General features: G+C 35.5%; 2 protein-coding genes and 2 long non-coding RNA genes across 4 annotated transcripts; 2 read left to right on the top strand and 2 right to left on the bottom strand.

The window, feature by feature from the left end:
• Positions 1-903: 903 nt before the first annotated feature.
• LOC112792231 (uncharacterized) lies at positions 904-7,108 on the top strand. Its single transcript, XR_003197375.2, has 2 exons — positions 904-1,244; positions 6,750-7,108. It is a non-coding gene; the product is annotated as an uncharacterized lncRNA (long non-coding RNA).
• On the top strand, positions 5,417-6,547 carry LOC112792229 (protein EXORDIUM-like 2). The gene has a single exon (XM_025835388.3). It carries the CDS (start codon positions 5,417-5,419, stop codon positions 6,326-6,328), a length of 912 nt encoding a protein of 303 aa, XP_025691173.1. The 3' UTR covers positions 6,329-6,547.
• Positions 7,109-7,949: 841 nt separating the features above from the next.
• LOC112792230 (polyadenylate-binding protein 2) lies at positions 7,950-10,457 on the bottom strand. Its single transcript, XM_025835389.2, has 6 exons — positions 10,294-10,457; positions 10,020-10,122; positions 9,225-9,295; positions 8,589-8,780; positions 8,369-8,496; positions 7,950-8,281 (listed from the first exon to the last, which is right to left on the bottom strand). The coding sequence occupies exons 1-6, from the start codon at positions 10,339-10,341 to the stop codon at positions 8,233-8,235; spliced, it is 591 nt and encodes a 196-aa protein (XP_025691174.1). The 5' UTR covers positions 10,342-10,457; the 3' UTR covers positions 7,950-8,232.
• Positions 10,458-17,333: 6,876 nt separating this feature from the next.
• On the bottom strand, positions 17,334-18,919 carry LOC140178082 (uncharacterized). Its single transcript, XR_011870271.1, has 2 exons — positions 18,741-18,919; positions 17,334-17,491 (listed from the first exon to the last, which is right to left on the bottom strand). It is a non-coding gene; the product is annotated as an uncharacterized lncRNA (long non-coding RNA).
• Positions 18,920-22,043: the final 3,124 nt, after the last annotated feature.

Here is a 22,043-nt window from a genome sequence, read left to right as displayed (position 1 = left end):
TATTCTCTTAAAAATATTGTTTTGTTGACGTATATTTCGTCCCATCAAAACAAAAAATAATTCAACCTTGGACGGACGAATTATCATGGTTCTGAAAAATTAAACCGGACCAGCTGGTCGAACTGGTTTAACTGAGAACTGACATGAATATAGTCTAGTTCGCTGCCAAATACCAATAACTGCTGATCAGATAACCGTTTGAAAACCGCTTCCCGACCGGTTTTATAAAAATGACACCGTTTTGTGTTTAAAAAGAAAAACCAAATGTGCAAGCTGAAGCCAGGGACGGATCCAGAAATGATATTATGGGGAGGCCAATAACACATATAATATTAAAAATTATGTAAAAAAAATATATATAATATAAGATGTATTACAAAAATATATTGACAAAGAATATATTTTAAAGTAAAAAGAAATATGTGTATACTTTTTACTAACGAAATGGTCGATTCTTCATATTATAAAATTCACCGATAATAGAATTTGTGTAAAATTTTTCAGTAATTTTCTTTTCAATATAATTAAAAGAAAATTATCAAGAAATTCATCTTTTATTTTGTTTCTAAGTTATTTTTTACAATATTCATAGTTGAAAAAGATCTCTTAATTGTAGCAGTTGAAACAGAGAAAATTAATACCAAATGAATAAAAAAAGACGGCTATAAGAAGAAAAAGAATTCACTTTATGATATTTGAAATTTTTTATTTAATTAAAAAATATTAGTAATAATATCTTTTTCAAATTTCTTTAATATTGTTACTTACTTTTTAGATATTAAAAATTATTAATATTTAAATTAGACTGAATTTTTATTTATACCAGACTAAATACTAAATATTTTTTTTAAAAAAATTAAATTATACACAATAACTTATTACTCTTAAAAAAAGTTTGGGGGGGGGGGCCGAGGCCGCCATTCGCCCCCCTTATATCCGTCCCTGGCTGAAGCCATTCACCCATTCGTGAACCCTCCTTCCCCCATTATTCGTGAACCCCATTTGAAGCAAAACTCTAACCGCTTTTTTCGTCAGGTTTCTTACCTCCGTCGTTCCCAGGTTCTCCATTATGGGCGCCTCAGCTTCTTCCTCTTCCCCAGGTCCGGAACCCAGGTAATTCGGCACGTCGTTTACTGGCTTTTTTGTTCGTGGCTTGGAGGTTGGGGCAGCTTGCCGTTTGCCATCGTCTCCCCTGTCATCGTCGTCTCATCTCTCGCCAGTTGCTGTCCGTATCTCTGTCGAAGGTGAGTAATCGTGCTTTGATTCTTCTTTTTAATTTTGTCCTGGGTACTGATGGCTCTGGATGCTTGGTTCTTTTTCTTCCTTTTAATTTCTGATATTTTTGCGCAAATAATGTTATTAATGTTCTTCTTTTTCTGCCTTGCTAATTCTCTGTTTAATTTAGTGGTGTTTTGAACTTTTGAATTTTTGACTTGCTAATACTTTGTTTAATTTCTAAAATTTAATTCAGTGTTTAATTGAGTGTCATCACTGTCTTGCTGAATGGTATTGCTAATGTATTGATATTGCTGTTCGATAATGTACTGATGTTGCTGTTTTAGTATTTTATAATGTACTGCTATTTTTGGTGTTTTGTAATTACTGAATGGTGATTGTTGAGTTTAGATATGGTGGTGTTAATGATTAATTTAATGTCATCTTTTATATGTTTGTTGTTGAATGCCGCTGCTATTTTTAATTTATTGAATGATTTATTAATTTCAGTTGTGGATAATAGTATTAATCAAAAGCAATTGTTAATAATAATGCATCTATGAAAAATAATTTGCCTGTTAGTTATCCTATTTCGAATGATGCTGCTAATCCTAATTCTCCCAGTTCTAATTAGTCACAAGATATTTTATGTAGCGTTTTAAATTTCGAAAATATTTTAAAATTTATATTAAATTATAATTATACTTTAAGATGTTTATTTATAATTTATTTGTTATTCTATTCTAAAATAATTTTTCTGATTAAATCACCAATTGAAGCAATAAACTAATAATTAAAATGATTTGATAATCGATTTGATTCTCAGAACCTTACATATTATACATCTCTTTAGGCTTACCGCACAGAAACTAGGCAAAATAGCTCCTAGACACTCCTATAGAATACTATAATGTAAAATATAATATGCTAGACCTCTAACAATGCAATAATATATATTCACATCCATTTTCCTTGCGTTGCATGGCTGAAAATGATCCACCTGAACACACAGCAATAGCAATAGTATGCATGCGTTGTCCGATCAGTCGGAATTGAAGTAGACTATGTCACAATATAATGCAAGGAATATAATTGATTGGTCTCACAAAAGATGCATGCATCATGCATGGTCGACCTAAGCTAGCTATGTATTATGATCATTTGAATAGTAGTCTACACGTACTGTATATAAGGAGGACCTAACTTTTATAATTGCTTTTGGTCTCTTCAAAATCATACACATCTTATCTGCACTAAAATTTTAATTACTACGTATGCATGTGAAAATTATTTCTAGGTCAGACCTACTCATATATATAAATTACTACATATGCCTAATACACATCTCATTTTCTTTTAATTAAATTGCATGTTCTCTGACATCAACGTAGCTTAGAGTATTTATATACGATGCCAGCTAATTAGTCATTATACTTTATTATAATATGCAAAACTACAAAAAGGAGTGATTTCAAGATTCTCTGATTTTCATAGATTGTGTTCCATAAAAAAAAATATATATATATTTTTACATGGAAAGATGTTATCATTCTTCTCAATTTGGACATCTTATCACTTATTAATCTCTGTTTCTTCAGTACTATACAGCTTTGCATTAATATAGATGGGTAAGAAAACATTACCATGCATGTACAATAATTTTGTTCTTGTTTTAGAATGAAGTACAAACCTACCATGCATAAATTAATTAAGAGGACTTTTAATTAGTAGCTAGGTTGATTGATATCAACGTCACAACTTTAAATAGGACTTGGACATGGTAACTGTACCATTCATGCACTTTGATTAAATGAACCGGTCCAGATCAGAGGCATGCTTAATTATGTGCGTGCGTATTAGTATTTAGTACTAATTAAGTACATTGACGAAGTTAGAGTTATCCATTAGAGGGTAGTAATGTCATTTAATTGGTTCATTGCTGAAACAGTATGCTATGTCCCAACCACACTTTCCCAAACCCTTTGTCCATGTCTGCTACCGACGCCACCTATGCCTGCACCCTCTCCTTTTCACCTTTTTTTTTTTAAATTTACTTTTATTATAAAATTAAAAGTTTTGATTTTGCTAGCAATGATAATGAACACTCTGTTCAAACTCTGTTCAAATTATTACTAGGGAAAAATAATTGTGATTTGTAATTATTAATTAGGTATTTTTAGAATATTTTTTTTAGATAGAAATTCAAGTGCAGTTAGTTTTATGTGAAGTTGATATCTGAGAGTTTTTAGATGATTTGACTGATTTGATTAAATTTTTATCTAACAATTTTCAACTATTAACTCCACATAAAATCAACTTTCCCTGAATTTTCACAATTTTTCTAAGACAAAATTTCTTCATTTGATTCTTTAACATTACTCGTTAACAAATACTATTTTTTTTTTCTTTAACATCAAAATTAAGAAATACTATCTTAGTTTGTTTTGCAAATCCCAATTTCGCACGTGATGCATTGCCTTCTACTTCACCTTCTGTCCTTCCAACTTGCATCCTCCTTTTTATCCGCTCCAAATTCCAGTGTTATGTTTCTTTTCCTTTTCCCTACTCTTCTCTCATCTGATCCGTGCCAAACTTGTTGTGTCTCTTTTTCACAAAATTAAAAAGGCCAAATCAAAGGGTACGGTATTATAGTAGTACAATAATCGCGAATCATCTTCTTTTTCTCTTTTTGATTTTTATTGACCTCGTTAACTTTTTGCATGTTTGCTAGCTTTAATTGAATTTGGCTTATTATGAATGTATAAAAAATCTAACTCAAAAACCGACTTAAATTCTTCAACCACAAATATAAAGGCGTGGAACGCATTGATGCTGTACATATAGTTATGGTCGCCAATAATGCAGCTTCATCTTTCATAATTTATAATTTTAAAAACTAACGGACTAGCATTTTAATTAAAAAAAAATCAGTTAATATTGATTTAAATTTAAGTCAAATATAAATAAAACAATAATTAATTAAAAATTTTTGTTAAAAATTTAATTTTGCTATAACGTGTAAAGGATTTGAAAATTAGTGGAATATTTGCATCTTTGCTTGAATTCGAATTATCACAACATGCCACCTCAAAACTTTCAAGGCCCCATTTAAGCTGCTTGTGATAAGCATGGGAAAATTCCTAGAGCCGACATCGTCCCAACATGTTCTTTGAAAATTTCAAACTTCATAACGTTGCTAGGTGAAAAGCATAGTATAGTAGTAGTAGTACTATTTACTTACTATTTTATAGTTTTCAAAAAATAAAAAAGTAAAAGTAATGTGATATTGAAGAAAAGAAAAAGGCTATAGCTAAACTCAAGGGAGGGAAAAGGTTAGACACACTTTTTGAGAGGCTAAGCCCACCTGGGCTTGGCAAGCCCAACACCTGTTTTGGAGCTACATTAAGCGGACCTCCATAGATTCATGAGTCATCGAACCTGCTTCCTCCTTGGACCCAACCCCCACCAAACCTCACGGGCATAGTTTCGAAAATCCAGAGCCATGTGGACCCTACAGATTTTATATTGAAAAATCAGAAAACCCTACACTATATAAGTAAAGAAATATAAAAATAAAGTCCCATGGGCATGCGCGGCTATGATAAATTCGTTGAAACACTCCCTCGAACTCTGCATCTGACGTCAATCTCTCAGACTCTCCCTTGCGGGCCCCAACTATTCTGAGCGAGTTCCAATTATATGGTTTAGTCGCACCGTTGGATTCCCATCCGAAGGTTAATATCGCGCGTGGAATTTCCCACAGGGACCCACGCGACTCGGTTGAAACCTGCGCTGAAAAGCATGGTATTATAGCATTCTGGGGATTGAGGCCACCCACAATTTCAAATACCCATCATAAGAGTGAGGGTAAATCAGTAAAATCCCCAAAAATAAAATAAAAATACCCCTTCAAGAGAGAACCGAGTCCCCGAACGCCAACATCGACGTCGTCGTCACCGTGGACCGCCACGTCACACGGATTCTCACCCCTTACAGGCTGGCAGACAGTATACCGAATGAAAAGCGACCACGTGTCCAGGCTAGATGGTGACACCTCTTCCATTACAGCTGTCTTCTCAGCCTCGGCATATAAATATCACTCAAACGTACTGGTGTCCTTCATCCAATCCAAACTCTCTCACACTATACAATCTTCTCTCGTTTCGTTCTGATCCCTTTCCTTAAAACACTGACCCTCAACATGACTCGTAATTACAATTTTGCCATTTTGTTCTCTGTGATTGCAGTGCTGCTTCTTCCCGCGCTAACTTCAGCGGCGCTGGTGGAGCAGCAGCCGCTGGTTCTCCAGTACCACAATGGCCAGCTCCTCAAGGGACGCATCACCGTTAATCTCGTCTGGTACGGTTCCTTCACTCCAATCCAACGCTCCATAATCGTCGATTTCATAAACTCGCTTAGCTCACCGAGTGCCAAGCTTCCCTCCGCCGCATCGTGGTGGAAGACCACCGAGAACTACAAAGGTGGATCCTCTGCGCTCGTCGTAGGGAAGCAGTTCCTACACTCTGCATACACACTCGGGAAGAGTCTCAAGAATAAGGACCTAATGGCCTTGGCTTCCAAGTTCAACGCTCAGAGTAACGAACTCTCCGCCATCACGGTGGTTCTCACCGCCAAGGACGTTGCCGTCGAGGGATTCTGTATGAGGTGCGGAACTCACGGTTCGACCCGACCCGTAAACGGGAAGCCACGAACCGCTTACGTTTGGGTCGGGAACTCCGAGACTCAGTGTCCTGGTCAATGCGCGTGGCCGTTCCACCAGCCGATCTACGGTCCACAGACCCCGCCGCTAGTGGCGCCTAACGGCGACGTTGGCATCGACGGGATGATCATTAACCTTGCCACTTTGCTCGCCGGAACTGTGACAAACCCGTTTAACAACGGATACTTCCAGGGTCCGGCGACGGCGCCGTTGGAGGCTGTGACGGCGTGCACGGGGGCGTTCGGGAGCGGGTCATATCCGGGTTACCCGGGTCAGGTGTTGGTGGACAAGGCGAGCGGTGCGAGCTTCAATGCGTACGGGCTGAGCGGGAGGAGGTACCTGTTGCCGGCGATGTGGGACCCTCAGACTTCAAAGTGCAGGACGCTCGTGTGAGGGGAGGTGCACCGAAGTTTGCTGTATGGACTCGGGCTTACGTGGCACAATCTGGTGTGCGCTAATGGCTTTGTAGATATGGAAATATTAAGTTTGTAAGGAGAAGTGGGGGATGGAAGTGTGTTGGCTTTTAGCTGCTTTTGTCGTTTAGTATGACGTGTAAATTCTGTTCCTATATACTAAAGCGGATGAATGAATATTAAATATTAATGTTATAAATATGGAAAACGAGGAAATAAGTTTTAGACCTAGCATAAAGAAGAAACGAGGCATATTATTGCTGATATTACTCTCTTTCTAAAATTGTATAATAAATGAAAAATATGTTAGTACTGTTACAAGTTATAACTTGTACTAAATAAATAATATTTTTCTGCTGTATTAAAGCTAGTTTTGTGGCGGTGATTTTGTTGGTTTGTAGAACAGAGGGAAAACGGAGTGGTGTTGGACTGTTGGGGCCGTGGGAGATCATCATGGGGACTGGGAGGGAGCAGTGATGATGATATTGACAAGGGACGAGGTGAAGTGAATCTAATTCTCATGTATGTCATAGAAAATGCATGTCTTTGTTCTTTCTGATCGGTTTGGTGGGGTCCCCTTTCTCTGCAATCATGCATCGGATAAGCTTTGCTCTTTCTTTGGATGATGTAATGTACCCTCCCCCGTTGTGTACTATTCAGGGTGCGATAGAGATGGCTTTCGCCATTCCTTTACTGTTTGAGAAAGAATGAAAACCTTATTGTCACTGTTACCCTAATACAGAAAGTTGATTGTAATTTATTTGATGATGGCAAGGGCTTTCTTCACCTAATCTTCAAATCTGGCAGACAACTCTGCGTCTGATGGGAGGATGGAGCTACATCTCATGTCTCTTTCTGTTTCCCATTCAAACAAAGCAAATAATCTAATGCAGCATCCACTTCTAGATTCATACACTTAACATTTATTGATTAGAAACTTGAACGTGCATACTTCACACTTACTCCTGTTCATCAGTGGTTATGTCATCTTTAGTAAATTTTTTTTACCGAATAATACTTCACTGACAAGGTGTCATTTCTGAGGTGACCTATTGTTCAAGATTGTACGTACACAAATTTGATTTTTCCATGAAGTGGTTGTCACCTTATTGGACAATCATAATTGGTTCTTTTAAACTAAGCCCGGCTATCACATGAGAATTGAGGCTTACTTAAACCAAAACGGTGGCCAAGACCGAAAAAAAACCCAAAACGGTGCACACAAGGCTTTGGTTTAGGGGTGAAACTCTTTGCCTTGTAATAGGTGTATCCGGATTTAGCCAACTTGGGTTGGTCGAGTGGTCAGCTTACTCGTCCGCTTAAGCAAGTGTCAGGAGTTCGAATCCTGCCTTGTGCATGCAGCAATCCATTGGCCAGCGACAGACCCTTAAATGGAGCTCAGATCCGCGACGGATTAGTCCTTAACCTGTCGGGTTGGGGGATACCGTTTGGGTAAACAAAAAAAAAAAATAGGTGTATCCGGATTTGAGACTTAGCCAAATATTGTGATATAATGTCTAGAGTGAAGAGCTGTATATCCCAACCTGACAAAAAAGAGAAAAAAAAAGAAGCAAAACGGTGCAAAGATGAAAGTATAGATGTAATAAGTAACACAGAAACCCATATATTAACCACTTGAACGATGGATACTTTTACAAAGAACATTTGGATATACCAGATATTCAAATACCAAAGGCCGCGAAAGAAACATTAAAAGTTTACAATGTTTGCTGTGCTCAGAACCAACCACATCAGTCTAGGTGGGGCAGATAGTTCCCTCATACTTATGCCCAAAGCATAGGCCATGATGCCATACGAGGGAGCAGATGATCAATATGTCCATTCATTTGTCAATCAAGGATCCATATCTGTATAGCTGCGCATTTAATAATAGGGGCTGTAGCGCATTGCCATCCTGAACCTTGGAACCTTTCTGTAATTGAAGGAAAAAGGTGCAATAAGACTATTGTTACATCAAGAAGAGAATGGAACAAAAAAGATAGAACTCAGTACAACATACCCGTATCCATATGGGGAAAAGGCAAATGGAGGAGCAAATGGAGCTCTGCCTCGAAACCCCATGTAAGGATTGGAACGGCGGGGTCGATACTGCTTCATCCCTGGTATGTTGGTCCTCTTTGCAGTCACCTGGTACAAAGTCAATATATATTATGATTACATAAAAGAAAGCAAGATGCTTTTGAAGACCGAACAAATGTCATAAAGCCTCTTAATTTAACCTTCAATTGGCGCCCATGTAGTTCAGATTCATTCAGCAGAAGAGCCTCTTGAACAGCCTCAACTTCAAGAAACTCTACATATGCATAACCCTTGGGTTGGCCAAACTTATCAGTGCGAATGGTGACACGGTTTACTGTTCCACATGATTGAAAATGTTGCTGCACTTCTTCGGGAGTACATGAATAGTCCACCTGTGGAACATACAAAATCATATAGATTATATGATAGTATAGCTTTAATTCAAAAACTCCATAAGATGGCCTTTTAATGTTTGCATGCGATTACTAATACCAACTTTGTAGTGATAATTTCATCTAGAAAATAAACCACACATAATGCACATCAGACTTCACCATGAATTTTCACTTGCCCTGCAAATTAAATTTCAAGTTATTTGGCCTTGGCCATAAAGATAGTAGTGCAGTGCAACAAGAACATTATGCCGATGCTAATATCATAAGTTCCTAATTGACATATATCGTCTGGCTTTTTACATACATTTCACATTCACTTTATAAAAAAGGATAAAAACATTTAATTTCATTAACATACTTAACCATATTATTTATCACGAGAATGAGACAAGTAAGCAGGAAAGAAAGCTTTTGATGTAAACAGGGGAAGAGACTGCTCACATTGCCTACAAAGACTGACCGAGCATCTACTTCCTCTCTATTGCTCTGACTTGCACCAGCAGTAGCAGGATCTATTTGGAGGTAAGAATCAATAACAAAGACAATACGTTCAAGGGGGGAAAAAATCGTAATAGAAACTCTTGCACATTAATAAGCACCACATGCAATTGCTAGGAGAGGATGATAGAGACAAGAGGGGAAAATCAGCATCATAACATATCCTTCTCCATATTGGAATGTTTAAAAGCTTTAAGCGATGAGGCACTGAAGAACCCCTTTGACATTTTCCCCAATCAAGTAAGTCAATCATTAACCAAACCTCATTCAAATTTCATTTTATTTAAACAACTGGCAAAAATCATAACAGAAAATTATCTAAGTGGAATGTAAGAAAATATCTCCTCATTCATAACCAGCTTAGAAAATCCTTTCCCAACCTCTAACTGAAACTTTTCAGTCACAGTCAAGAAATGTATGGATTACACAATGCAATACCAAGCAACAAGCCAAATCCTAATTAGCTAGTTTACTAACTAAGAAATCATTAACTGGAGAAGTTAGTCCCCGCCAAAACAAAACAACTAGTGCTAATTTCAGTCGGCATTGAGCACAGCATAGCCCATTCAACCTAGCTCAAGCCAAATGCAGATCATTTCCCGGAAAACAAAATACAGTATCACGAAACCCCATAAATTTTCCGCCAGAAAAAGGTGCAATTTACGCCATATAGAAAAGCACCAAAACTGCAAACAAAAAAAAATAAACATTAAAAAAGGAGTGGGAAAAAGGAAGAACCTTGCATAGATCCCATCTCCTTCTCGACCTTGGCTTGCATCTCCTTCAAAGCAGCAGCTTCATCTTCCATCTCCTTCAAGCGCCTCTTCATGTCGTCCAAGTCCTGCAACCATTGCAATCCGCATTGAAGCGCGAAGCAATTAGGGTTTATGGAATTGAACAGCAGCAGCGTGGAAAGGGGGAATTGGAGAAAAAGGCATGAGGAAACTAAATGCGCAAAATAAATACGAATGAAAAATTAAAGGAAGAGGAAAGGATGGAAAGCATTGCATACAGCTTCGGTGTGTTCGGCGCCGAGCATATCAACGTCGTCGTTTTCCATGGTGAGTGCGTCGCAGAGGGTATACGGCGGCACCTCTCAGACCCTCTTGCTCTTCCTATAAACCCCCTCCCCCCTGTTTAACGTATCAGCCAGTTTTTTTTTTCCTGTTTATATTTTGTGTGATTTTTTTTTTAAATTTTGTCAACGTGTGAATTTTCATTTTATGCCCCTTCTATCTTAGTTTTTTTGTTTTGTTTTGGGTCAGGACCTTTTTTCCCTTTTTGGGTCTATGTATATGGATGGGCCCTGATGCCCATAAAATAGAGATTATATGGGTATAATTTTAGCCACGGTTCACTGAACTTAAAAAAAAATATACCCGTCCAAAAAAAATTGTAAAATCTTTTAGGTTTAATTATTTTATAGGTTCTAATGTCCGATTTTACCAAATTTTTGATTAGGTTCTTATATATTTTTTTTAATTAGATTCTTTTACCATATAATTTTTTTAATTTAGTCCCAATTAACGTTAAATGTCTAAAAAATATTAGTAAATTGTAAATTTACTTATATACCATTGCATTTCACTTATAATAGATTCATATGAACTGAGATTTCTCCCTTTCTTATTTTTTCTCTTCTATTTTCTCTGAGACACACACATAAGAATTCTATTCTAAGAAAAAATTTTCATACTTTTTGTTTAGAGGCCGTTATCAAATACAAGCCAATGGATGTTTCAACAATACACTCTATTAGGTATCTGCAATTTCCAAACAGAAAAGAACTAAATTTATCACAATGCTCTCGACATCACTAATATGAAACTTCATAAGAAATTTCATCACAACCTGAATATCACCTACATGAAAATATGATATATGCATAATTCACATATGTATAATCACAAATGTAGTTTCAAAAGAAAAATCCATCACAACCTCAATAAACAAAATCAAAACACTAACTAAAACCAACAGGGCATAACATGAAATAATTGTATGTAAGTTTTAGCAGAAAATTCATCACATCCTGAACACCGATAGCAATGGAACTTATCAGTTATTTGTGAAAAAGAATACAAATATGCACAAAATTCATCACACATTCAAACCATTCACTACAACAAAAACGCTAAGTACCGTCAGATTTTTTTATTGGAAAAACGAGAAAAAATTGACGGTAATTAAGTTATCGTCACAATCAATCAGATGGTATAAACTTTTCCAGTAACATAATACTGGCAAATTTCTTGCGTCCGATGGTAATTTCTATCAGATTTAGTGACAAAATATAGTTAGTACAAATCGAAATATGTTAAATGTTACCAGAAAAATTTTTCGACGGTAAAATTGGTGCCATGTCGTACGTCTCCCCGCCAATTTATCGCCAGATTAATTTGGTGGTAATGCCAACAAAAATGTTTTTAATTATTTTTAAAAAAATGGTTGGGCTCCGACAGTAGTCTTTTTTTATTTTAATAATCTTTTTCCCTCCGTTTATAATGTATCCCTGATAATTAATAATTGAAATAGTACTTTAAACCTAATGTGAAATATTAAAAATATAAATTAAAAATATGGAGTGACTTGGAATTGAAATATCTAAAACAATGCTAATTGTATTACATTCTTTGCAAAGTTTCTTAAAGAAATACATATCACAGAACTATGTTTACATTAAACCTATTCAGATTCATCATCTTCTTTCTCTCGTTCACCATCCTCCTTTTCCGAGGTAGTTTTCTGATTTATTATCAAACTCGTCTTCCTCTTCTTCGTCACCATCAGCCTCATCTTCTTCTTGAAGATCGTCGTCCTCTAGTGGAAGTGCGTCGGCATCTACTCCAAGATCAATGATGTCATCATCCATAACAGAGAACCTGAGGGTGATTAGATCACCGGTATCAACCACCAATTTTGAAGGAGTAGGGTTGTCAATCTAGTAAGGTTCTTGACCCTCGTCCTATTATCAGACTAGCTGCGGCCTCTTGATTTAGTCTTAACTACAACCACCTAACTAGACTTGCATGAATTCGGATAAGGCAAATAGTATACTTGTCATGCATTTTGAAGTAGAATAAAAGGATCGTAATGCCAATATTTTATGGTTATATTAGCTTCAGTAATATCATAGTCCTTGTGCTTTCGTGTTCCTTGTTGCCAACTTGGATCATACTATTCACATTTAAATACACACACCTTATACGTAGTGCGACAGAAATACTCTAATTCAATTATGTTGTGCAGCACATCAAACCAATCAGAATGACCTCCACTTGAATCCCCACGAACCCGAACTCTGGGGTAATCTATTTTCTTTCCAATCGACCATTGTAAGGTATGGAACCAATATCCATTAACATTAACATTGTATATCAGGTAGCTAGTGTCATTATTCATTGGGCCCTAACTATGTGTAACTAGTTTCGAATCTATTCTGTCAGTTAGCTGTATGCTGATGTATTCTCTAAACTAACATAAAAAATTGTTCAATGAGGTATCAAGATTTGCCTCTTAGAATAACCTATATGATTCACCATAAGATAAAGAAGTTATTATCTTACTGATTGCAATATTTACAAAGACTTAAAAAAATCACATGAGTTAAGATGAAATTTGGTCACAGTTAAGCAACATATACAGATGTGCGACATCGATTTCCTTCTGCTCTAACCAGTAGCCACCACCCGCACCTATTGCAGCTCCTTTTGGCAAAAAGATTAGGTATGTTTTTTCACTTGACGAGGATTCTCCTCTCTCTTCGTTCCTTGCAACCCTTATTCTACGTGATTCAATATGAGACTAAAAATAGAATGAGCAAAATGCTGATGTTTTCTTAGTTAAGAATGTTTCGCAGATGCTGCTCTCAATCCGAGCTTTCTTCTTCACAGTGCGCTTGAATGAACTAATCATCCTCTCAAATGGGTATATCCACCAAAATTGGATCGGCCCACATAGTATTGCTTCGTACAGTAGGTGGAATGCTAAGTGTTCCATATTGTCAAAAAAGGATGGAGGAAATATCCTCTCTAGCTTACAAAGTATGATGGGAATGTTATTGTCCATGACTGCGAGATCATTAATGCTAAGTTTCGTAGCACATAAGTCCTTAAAGAACTCACTTATTTCTGTGATGGTTTTCCAGATGTTGGTTGGAAGTTTTCTAAACGCGACAAAAAGCAAAGACTCTATGAAGACGTGACAATCATAATTCTTTAACCCAGAAAGCCTACCCTATGACACGTTTGCACACTTGCTCAAGTTAGAGGCGTAGCCATCAGAAAACCTTAATCCTCTAATCCACTTACAAATATTTTGTCTCTGCTTCTTCGAACACCACCTTTGGTTTAGCCCACTGATAAACCACAATTTTATGGTTTATTTTGTATTGAATTTGGTAGATTTTGTCAAATTTTCTCCCATTTATTCACTAAAATAGCATGGTTTCATGAATTTCTCCTAATTGTACTTAATGGTTAAAAATATACTTTTTAGGCCTTTAATTAGTCAAATTTAATTCACTTTTGATTCCACTCGATGCCTTGATATGTTTGTTAGTAATTTCAGGATTAAAAGGGCAAGGAATGGATAAAGAAAGTGAAGAGGAAAGCATGCAAGATGGAGAATTCATGGAAAATAAGGATTTGGAAGATTCAAGGCAACGCGTACGCCTGAAGAAGAAATCCGTCAAGGCAACGCATACGCGTGACTGACACGTGCGCGTGATGAGGAGAGTTGCCAGGTGATGCATACGCGTGACAAGCGACACGTGACCAACTTAAAGGTAATACGCTGGGGGCGATTTCTGAGCTCACTGATGCCCAAATCCAACTCAATTCTGAAGTATTTGAGGCAAAATTCAAGAGGAAACAACGGGGAGCAATTAGTGTAGGTTAGAAACATGCTTTAGGTAGTTTTCTTAAGAGAGAAGCTCCCTCTTCTCTCTAGAATTAGGGTAGATTTAGGTTAAACTCCCTTTAATTTAGATTTAATTTCTTGTTTTCAATTAGTTTTCCTTACAATTTCTTGTTATTACATCTTTGTTCTCTTAGTTCTTCTTGTTAATTTCCCTTTTTTATGTCACTTTTAGTTTTATGAACTCTTGTTAATTTTTATTTCCTTTAATATAATTGATGTCTTTTTATGTTTCTTGTTGTTGTTTGAGTCATTGTTGTTATTTTCTTGCATTTGGTAGTAGTAGATTTTATTATTCATGCAATTTATTATGCTTTTATTTTTATGCACAATAAGTATTTGATAAAATGCTTAGGTTAGGTTTAGAGTAGATTTTGAGCATTCTTAGCTTAGAAAGAAAAATTAGGTGATCTTGAGTTATTAATACCCAATTTATGTTGGTAATCTAGAATGATTAGTTGGTCTTGTATCCATTAACATTACTTATGGATTGGGATTAATTAGGCTTCTTTGACTTTCTCCCAATGTTGGAGATAATAAAATAGGATTAGGACTTGGTAACTATTGTATTATAATTAATAACTAGGATAGAAAGCCTTGATTCTCAATCCTTGTCATGAATGCCTCTTTTTATTAATTGTTATCTTTAGGTGTTGATTTACTTTATTGTCATTTAAATTTCTTGCTTCTTTATCAACCCACCCCGTGAAACTCATAACCAATAATTGAACACTCGATTGTAATTTCTTGTAGTACATTATACAACCATTCAAACAACAATCAATTTTCACTGCATTTAGACCTAATTTCGAAACTAGCTTCTTTGCTTCGTAGTGGTTTCGGTGGATGCCATTGGATTCAACAAGCACCAGTTTGTTGCAAAGGATGGCCCACTTATCAAAAGACTCTTGGGTATGATTTGACTTCGACTTAATACTCATCATTCTAATACATGCAGACAACTCCGAATGAACGCACTTCTCGTACAAAGATTTCGCAGCAGATTCTAATAGATGATAAAATCTTTTCGCCTTTGAGTTAGGCTCTTCTTCAGTCTCTTCCAATTCCGTAACACCTGTTGCATCATACACCATCTCATTGTATCTCTCTTAGTTAGCCTTCCAAGTCATTTCATCCATATATAAGTCTCTTATCACTCGAACCTTCGTTGATTGACAATCAAACCTATTCAAATTAGAGGCAGACCGGTTAATTCCTTGCTCCTCCACTTTTTCGTGTTCCGTCCACATCTAATATCCATCCTTGAACCCATTACGGTAGAGGCAAAGATTTACATTATAGGTTCTAACCATTTAGTCAACCGACACTTTTGACACGGACACCTAGATACCCCTTCAGACCTAAACGGTTCCATGTTGAAGACATGCGCGACAAACCGTCAATCCCCTCAAAGAATTCAAATTTTAAACCTCCCGGCCACCGTTATCCCTCTCGTATATCCACAGACAATGAATTGGAATCATATTGAAACACACACCTAGAATTCAACAAATAACACAAATTATTAAATTTTTTAGAAAATTCGACAGAGTGTACCCTGTAATTAGAATCTCCCGTCGAATACAATTATCATTTTCTAACAAACGAAACATGTGTTAAATAATTTAAACGATAGTTCGGTAGAACTTCTCCTTAATTCAGAGACATCCATCAAATAAATATAACAGTTTTCACATAGGAAACTGTTGTAGGCATAAATTATAACATACACGCATTCAATAAAACATCAAATCCTAACCGTTCTAGTGCGTAACTCCTTATAACTCCACAATTTTCCAATAAACAAGGGTTTCGAGAAGGCGCCACTATGTGACCTTCTCCTATTTCCGTCCTAAAACTCTATCCTAGAAAAAGTAAGTCCAACATAAAAATTAAACAATTCATTATATTCAGAGATAGAAAATCAAGCTGGAATATTACTGCACAAACAACAAAAAAAGCAAACTCCAACTGATGTCAGAGAAAATAGCACCGTCCTATTAAAAATGACAACGTATTAAATTCACAAGTTGAAACTAAATCAGAAACTTATTTGAAAGAATAAGTAAAACTCATTCTTCCAATTATTTAAAATCTAATTCTAATTTCACCAAACTAACAAGAGGCATGACAAAAAATAAGCGATGATGCAATTAAAAGAAACTTATCCACTAAACTCAACTAAAATCTTGCAACAATTCAAGCACTCTTAACCTTACCTTATTTAATCTACTCTAACATTATTTCATTTTTACATCCATTAAATTAACACAACAAATCCTAACCACATACTTCATTAAATGAATTTAACCACTGATTTAAACTAAACTCTAACAAAATGCTAGAGTCATAAATTAATATGTAAAAATAAAATAACCATACTAACAATAAATCCGATGATAGTGGTTGTAGGGTCTCTTTAACATGGTGGTGATAGAGGCGGCAGTGACGGCGACGTGAACGGCAACCACAATGAAAGATGCTGCGGGGATAGCAACAATAGTACAATCGATGACAACGTGCAACGGTGGCTTCGGCAGCTTCAGTGGGTACTCTAGGCGGTTGCAACAACGACGATGGGGTCCCGGCGAGCTCCCAGCGGTGGCGACGATGCCCTCTCGACGGCGACAGAGAGAGCACGAGAAGAGAGAAAAATAAGAGAGAGAGAGAGAGAGAGAGAGAGAGAGAGAGAGTTCAGACAACTGAGGGAGAAGGGTTCCGGATTTGAATTTTAACCCACACTTATCGTCAGATTTATCGTCGGATTTTTCCAATGGTAGCTCACCAAAACGATGCGTTTCAATAAACCGCTATACCGACGAAAAATTCGACGGAAACATTGGCGTCCTTGAGTTATATTTTTGTGCCAACAATTACCCTCGATTTTAGCAACGAAAAATCTCTTCCAATGGTAATCTTTTATGGCGACGAATTTCTCTTCTTTTTTGTTGGAAAATTTGATAGTATATCCGCCAGTATAACGCGACGTTAAATTCGACGGTAATTTTGATGGTACTCAATGTTTTTCTTGTAGTGATTACCACCTAAATTAGCAGCTATCAAATGATAAAAAATGAAACTTTTCCTTTCTATCAATGATAAAGTAATAGAGTATATGTATCAAGATTAAAATCAAGAATAATTTAGCTTTTCTTTTCTTTTTCACGAGTAGCCTGAAGTCACTTTTCCTTTTTCCTTTCGTTCCTCTTTACTGATTTCGTCTTTGATTTTGAATCATCTAATGTAGGATCATAACCTTGAGGTCCACTGTGTGATGCCATCTCTTTCTTCAACTGCAACATTATCCAGAGGCTAGAAAGTTAAACATTTTCCATCGTTAATAGAACAAAAACATACTTCTAGTGAAGCGTGCTGATAAAGATCCAATCTTTATTAAGTGAAATTGCTTCGGATTCTAAGGGCGATAAAAAAATGTTTCAAATAAGTCGAGTTATCATAGAAAATTAGAAACGGAATAATGGGGTTTAGTAAAAGGGAAAAAAATTGAGCTTTGGAAAGAGAGAACGATTAAGGTACTAGACCAGCTTTGGGTTGATAAATAACGACTTCTTCTTGAGGAGTATAGCCAACTCTGATGCGACTAGGTTTTCTGAGGGTTCCATCAGGTCACCGCATAGGGCCGAGAATCCTTTAAATACATAAAGTCCCTTTTTCCTTTTATAAAGAAACAAAAATTTTAAGATGGAAGACGAGCACACGAGGGATGCCGAACGGAGGAGATACGTGAGATGGGACCGTGCGGTAGATCGGCGGGAGCTCAACGACGAACTTAGGGTTAGGATTGTGTGAGTGTTGGATAAAATGACGAGTTTTTTTGAAATTTTTAAAATATAGAGGTGTCCTCAATTAGCTCTTTTACCTTAGTGACGAGAATATTCGTTTTTTTTTTTTTACAGAATATTCTCTTATTTCAAACATTTTTGTTACGGTATAAATTAAATTGAAAAAATTATATGGTATAGGAATCCAATTAAAAAAAAATATAGAGATTTAATTAAAAATTTGGTAAAATTATAAAGACTTGTAGAATAATTAAACCAACTTTTTACAACTGCAAAAATATGAAACTAATCATCAATAAGAAACCCTGTTCAGATGACCCATTGGACATTGCATTTCTATAGGTGAATTTCACTATATTTTTCGAAAATATACTATCTTAGTATCTTACACATATATCTTTTTTCTTTTCTTTTTTTTTTTGTCATTTGCACATATATCTTTATTTAACACATTTTATATCTTACATCTTCTAAACGGCTAGTAACAATAATTTTACTTGAATATATCTTGTGTGGAAGGTCTTCATACATATTATCCATTGAAATTCCTTATAACTTTTTTTTCACTCTTTAGTAATAAACAAACAAAATATATAAAACCTAAGTGGTTACAAAAAAAATTTCAAGTAATAACATGCATCATTGCTCTGGTAAGCTAAATTAAAGTCGGGGGAGGCCTAACGACATATATGAAAAGTTGAATGTATTCATTTGCAACAACTATGTTCCATGTTCATACCTTGATGACGAATAAAGAGGTGCAAATTAATAGGAAGATAGACATTACTTTATCATACACCTAGTTGATGTCACAACAATTTGATTGGCCATGTTATATTCGTGTCTCTGTAATCACTGACGATTACTTTCTCCACCAGTGTTGTTGCCATTCATCTTAAGTGTTCCAACTTTTAAAAATATTATGAACACAGAAACCACTTAATTATATATTTGAAGTACTAGTAGTGCAATCTAAAAATATATTATTAGTCAATACTGTCTAATTCATTGAGCTTGCTTATGTCGTTACAATTCAATAAGTGTGAGAGTAACCCTTAATTATTTATATCAGCCATAAACTTATGTGTCTATCTACTTGTTTATTAAATTCATGCATGTCCCAGCATTCATGTTGATTATATTATTGTCGAGCCCCACCCTGTACTACGTGATTGAATTTTCTGTTCACCGTGGTTGTCTCAATATTAATAGCTTTCAGATCAATCAATCAATTGGTTTGAAGTTGTGTATACATTTTTCTAAATACTATTATTTAGGAGTATTTGTCTGCTGCTAAACCAAGAAGGTGCAATTAAGTCAAGGATCAAAGGGTTTACTTTCACAATCTTCTTTAATCACACGGAAATCAGAGAACAAAAGTGCATTTTTAGTTTGCAATATCACAGGGCATACATTTGCAAGAGCATTTTAATTTGGAAAAACACATTGGGTGATTGAGCAAGCAAGAATTCAGTTTTTCTTTTTCTTACTATACTATTTCTGAATCAAGCTCTTCTAAAAAAACAAGGTTGATAAAAAAAAAAAAAAAGACTCCAATTACAAATTAAATAATGTGTCTATCTTCCCAACTAATAAATCTTTCTCCTGCAAAGAAAAAATGCAAATTCTGCCAATTGCAGTGAAGTAGTTGCGCAATGGACTTAAAAATCTTTAATGCAAATCACGCGTATTGTTGGAGCCGTACGTTGACAGGTCTTATTACTTAATGTTGATTTTTAAGGAGTTAGGCTCCGGATTTAAATATATAATTAACTATATGTATAATTACACAATTCCTTTAGATAATTAACAGAGATATATAGTCAATATATCTTATTGGGTTGCATTCTAAAGTTCACTAAATATAAAAAAATATTTTAATTTATTTAATTTCTTTTATCCTAGTTTATCTTTCATCTTTTATTATTTACTACACAAATCTAAATTTCTCTTTTCACATTTAACTGACCAATCCTAATCTCTCTCTCTCTCTCTCTCTCTAGATTCCCACCAACCACCTGGATCACTCCATCATGATGCGCATCGTCTTTAATCACGGCAGTTTCTCACTGGCGACGGAAAATAAACATCTAAAATAAAAAAAATCTAAAATTATATTTAAAATTTCAAAATTTATTTTAAAAAATCGAAAACCATTTCTAACAATTCTAAAACTTGAGAAACGTAACCAAAAAAAATTCAAAACTTAATAAAAAAGAGATATCTAATAATTTTAAAAATTCCAAAACCTGAAACAAGACATTTAAAAAAATATTGAAAAAAATATAAAAAACTAAAAAAATATTTAAGACAATTAAAAAAATCATTCAAACCGTCAAAAAAAGAAACATTTAAAACATAAGAAAAAAAATTAGTCAAAACTAATAAACGAATTATCTGAAATAAAAAAAAAATTCAAAATCAATTAAAAGAATTATTCAAAACCAAGAAAACCTAACAAAACAAGACATTCAAAAAAATATTGAATAAAGAACATATCCAAAAACTAAGAAAAAATATCTAAAACTATTAAGAAAATCATCCAAATCCCAAAAAAGAAGAAACGTCCAAAACACAGGAAAAAATCATTCAAAAATAATAAAAAGAATCATTCGAAATTTAGAAAAAAAATCTGAAACTAGTTAATAGAATCATCCAAAACTAAGAAGGGTGGTTGGCGATGACGACTTCGTTGGTGCTGAGTAGACGATGGGAGACTCGCAGTGGCATTTAGCGGTGACGCGTCATGGGACGAAGCCACGAGGTTGCCCGTCACAAGTGGAGGAGTCACCGTGGAGTGGTTGATCGTCCGTCACAAATGGCTGCATCGCGATGGATGGAGAGGCATGGGGTGCGGATTCTGTGCTTCCTGGTGCGACCGATGGGATCACGAGACAGCAACAATGGCGCCACAAGGATCGTGTGATTGCGTCACTCGTACGACTTCTTTCTGCAATAGCAACTTGGACAATAGAGAGAGCAGGATGCGCGAGAACTTCCACCAGCGGTGACGGCGGTCTGAGCGACAAAGGTTTGACGCGATGAGAGGGAATCGAATGTGGTGTGAAGGTGTGTTTAGAGGAGATTACGTTGCCTAATCCTAATTATTCAAATTCAAAACCTGATTATTTCAAATTAGTTTAAAATAAGATTTTTATAATTAATTTAAAATTAATTTTTTTAGATGTTGTTTATTGTTGAGTTTGAAAAACTTGTATCAAATTTGATGATCAAACATTATTAAACAATTATTAAATTATTATTTGCCTCCAATTGTTTGGTTAATGTGTGTGTTAGTGTGTAGGAAATCAAATGAGTTTTCTATTGGGTCAAAAGGCAATATGAGCCCCACTTGTTATTAATCAAGTCTTGTGCAAAATTAATATAAGTGGCTGTGCATTGAAATAAAAGAAAATCAAATTGGCCCGAATCACAAGCCCAAGCAAACTCTTAACTTGGTCCAATATTAGTGGTCCGAATTAGAAGAAGAGAGAAATGGAGCATGCATGCTTTGGTTACCTACTTCTATGGACTAATGGATTTCAAATTTTAACTCAATTAAGTTCATGCTTTGGTAATTGAAAAGATAAAATTCAATTTCGTTAAATGCATGCATAGGTAATCGAAACTCAAAATTAAATTGGGTTTAATATTGCATTGAAAGTTTTGTCTCTTCTCTCTCCTCTCTCTTACTTTCGGTCATATCATGTCAATCAGAAAAGAAGATAGAAGCAAGTTATCAGAGGAAATCATCAGCAGCCTAATGGAAGAAAAGGCTAGGATGAAGAAATACTAAAGAAGTTCATCTCAGAAGGAAGATCTAAAGTAAGGCATGGTAAGATCTTTGCCATTGAAGGCAAGATTTTGAAGAAGAGTTTCAAGATCCTCCATACCAAGAAAAGAAAGAATCCGCCTCTGTCAAAGAGGAAGATCTCAGTTGCAAAAGTTTACTTCCATTTTTGTTCATCAAAGAAAGAAGGTAGCCACCGAGCTACGCATAGGAAGAAGCAGAAATGGAAAGCAAGAAGCTGTCTTGGGTCAG

Source organism: Arachis hypogaea, chromosome 13 (genome assembly GCF_003086295.3).
Source record: "Arachis hypogaea cultivar Tifrunner chromosome 13, arahy.Tifrunner.gnm2.J5K5, whole genome shotgun sequence".
Taxonomy (NCBI): domain Eukaryota; kingdom Viridiplantae; phylum Streptophyta; class Magnoliopsida; order Fabales; family Fabaceae; genus Arachis; species Arachis hypogaea.
The sequence above is the reverse complement of the archived record's forward strand: the minus strand, read 5'-3'. Positions and strand labels throughout refer to the sequence as shown.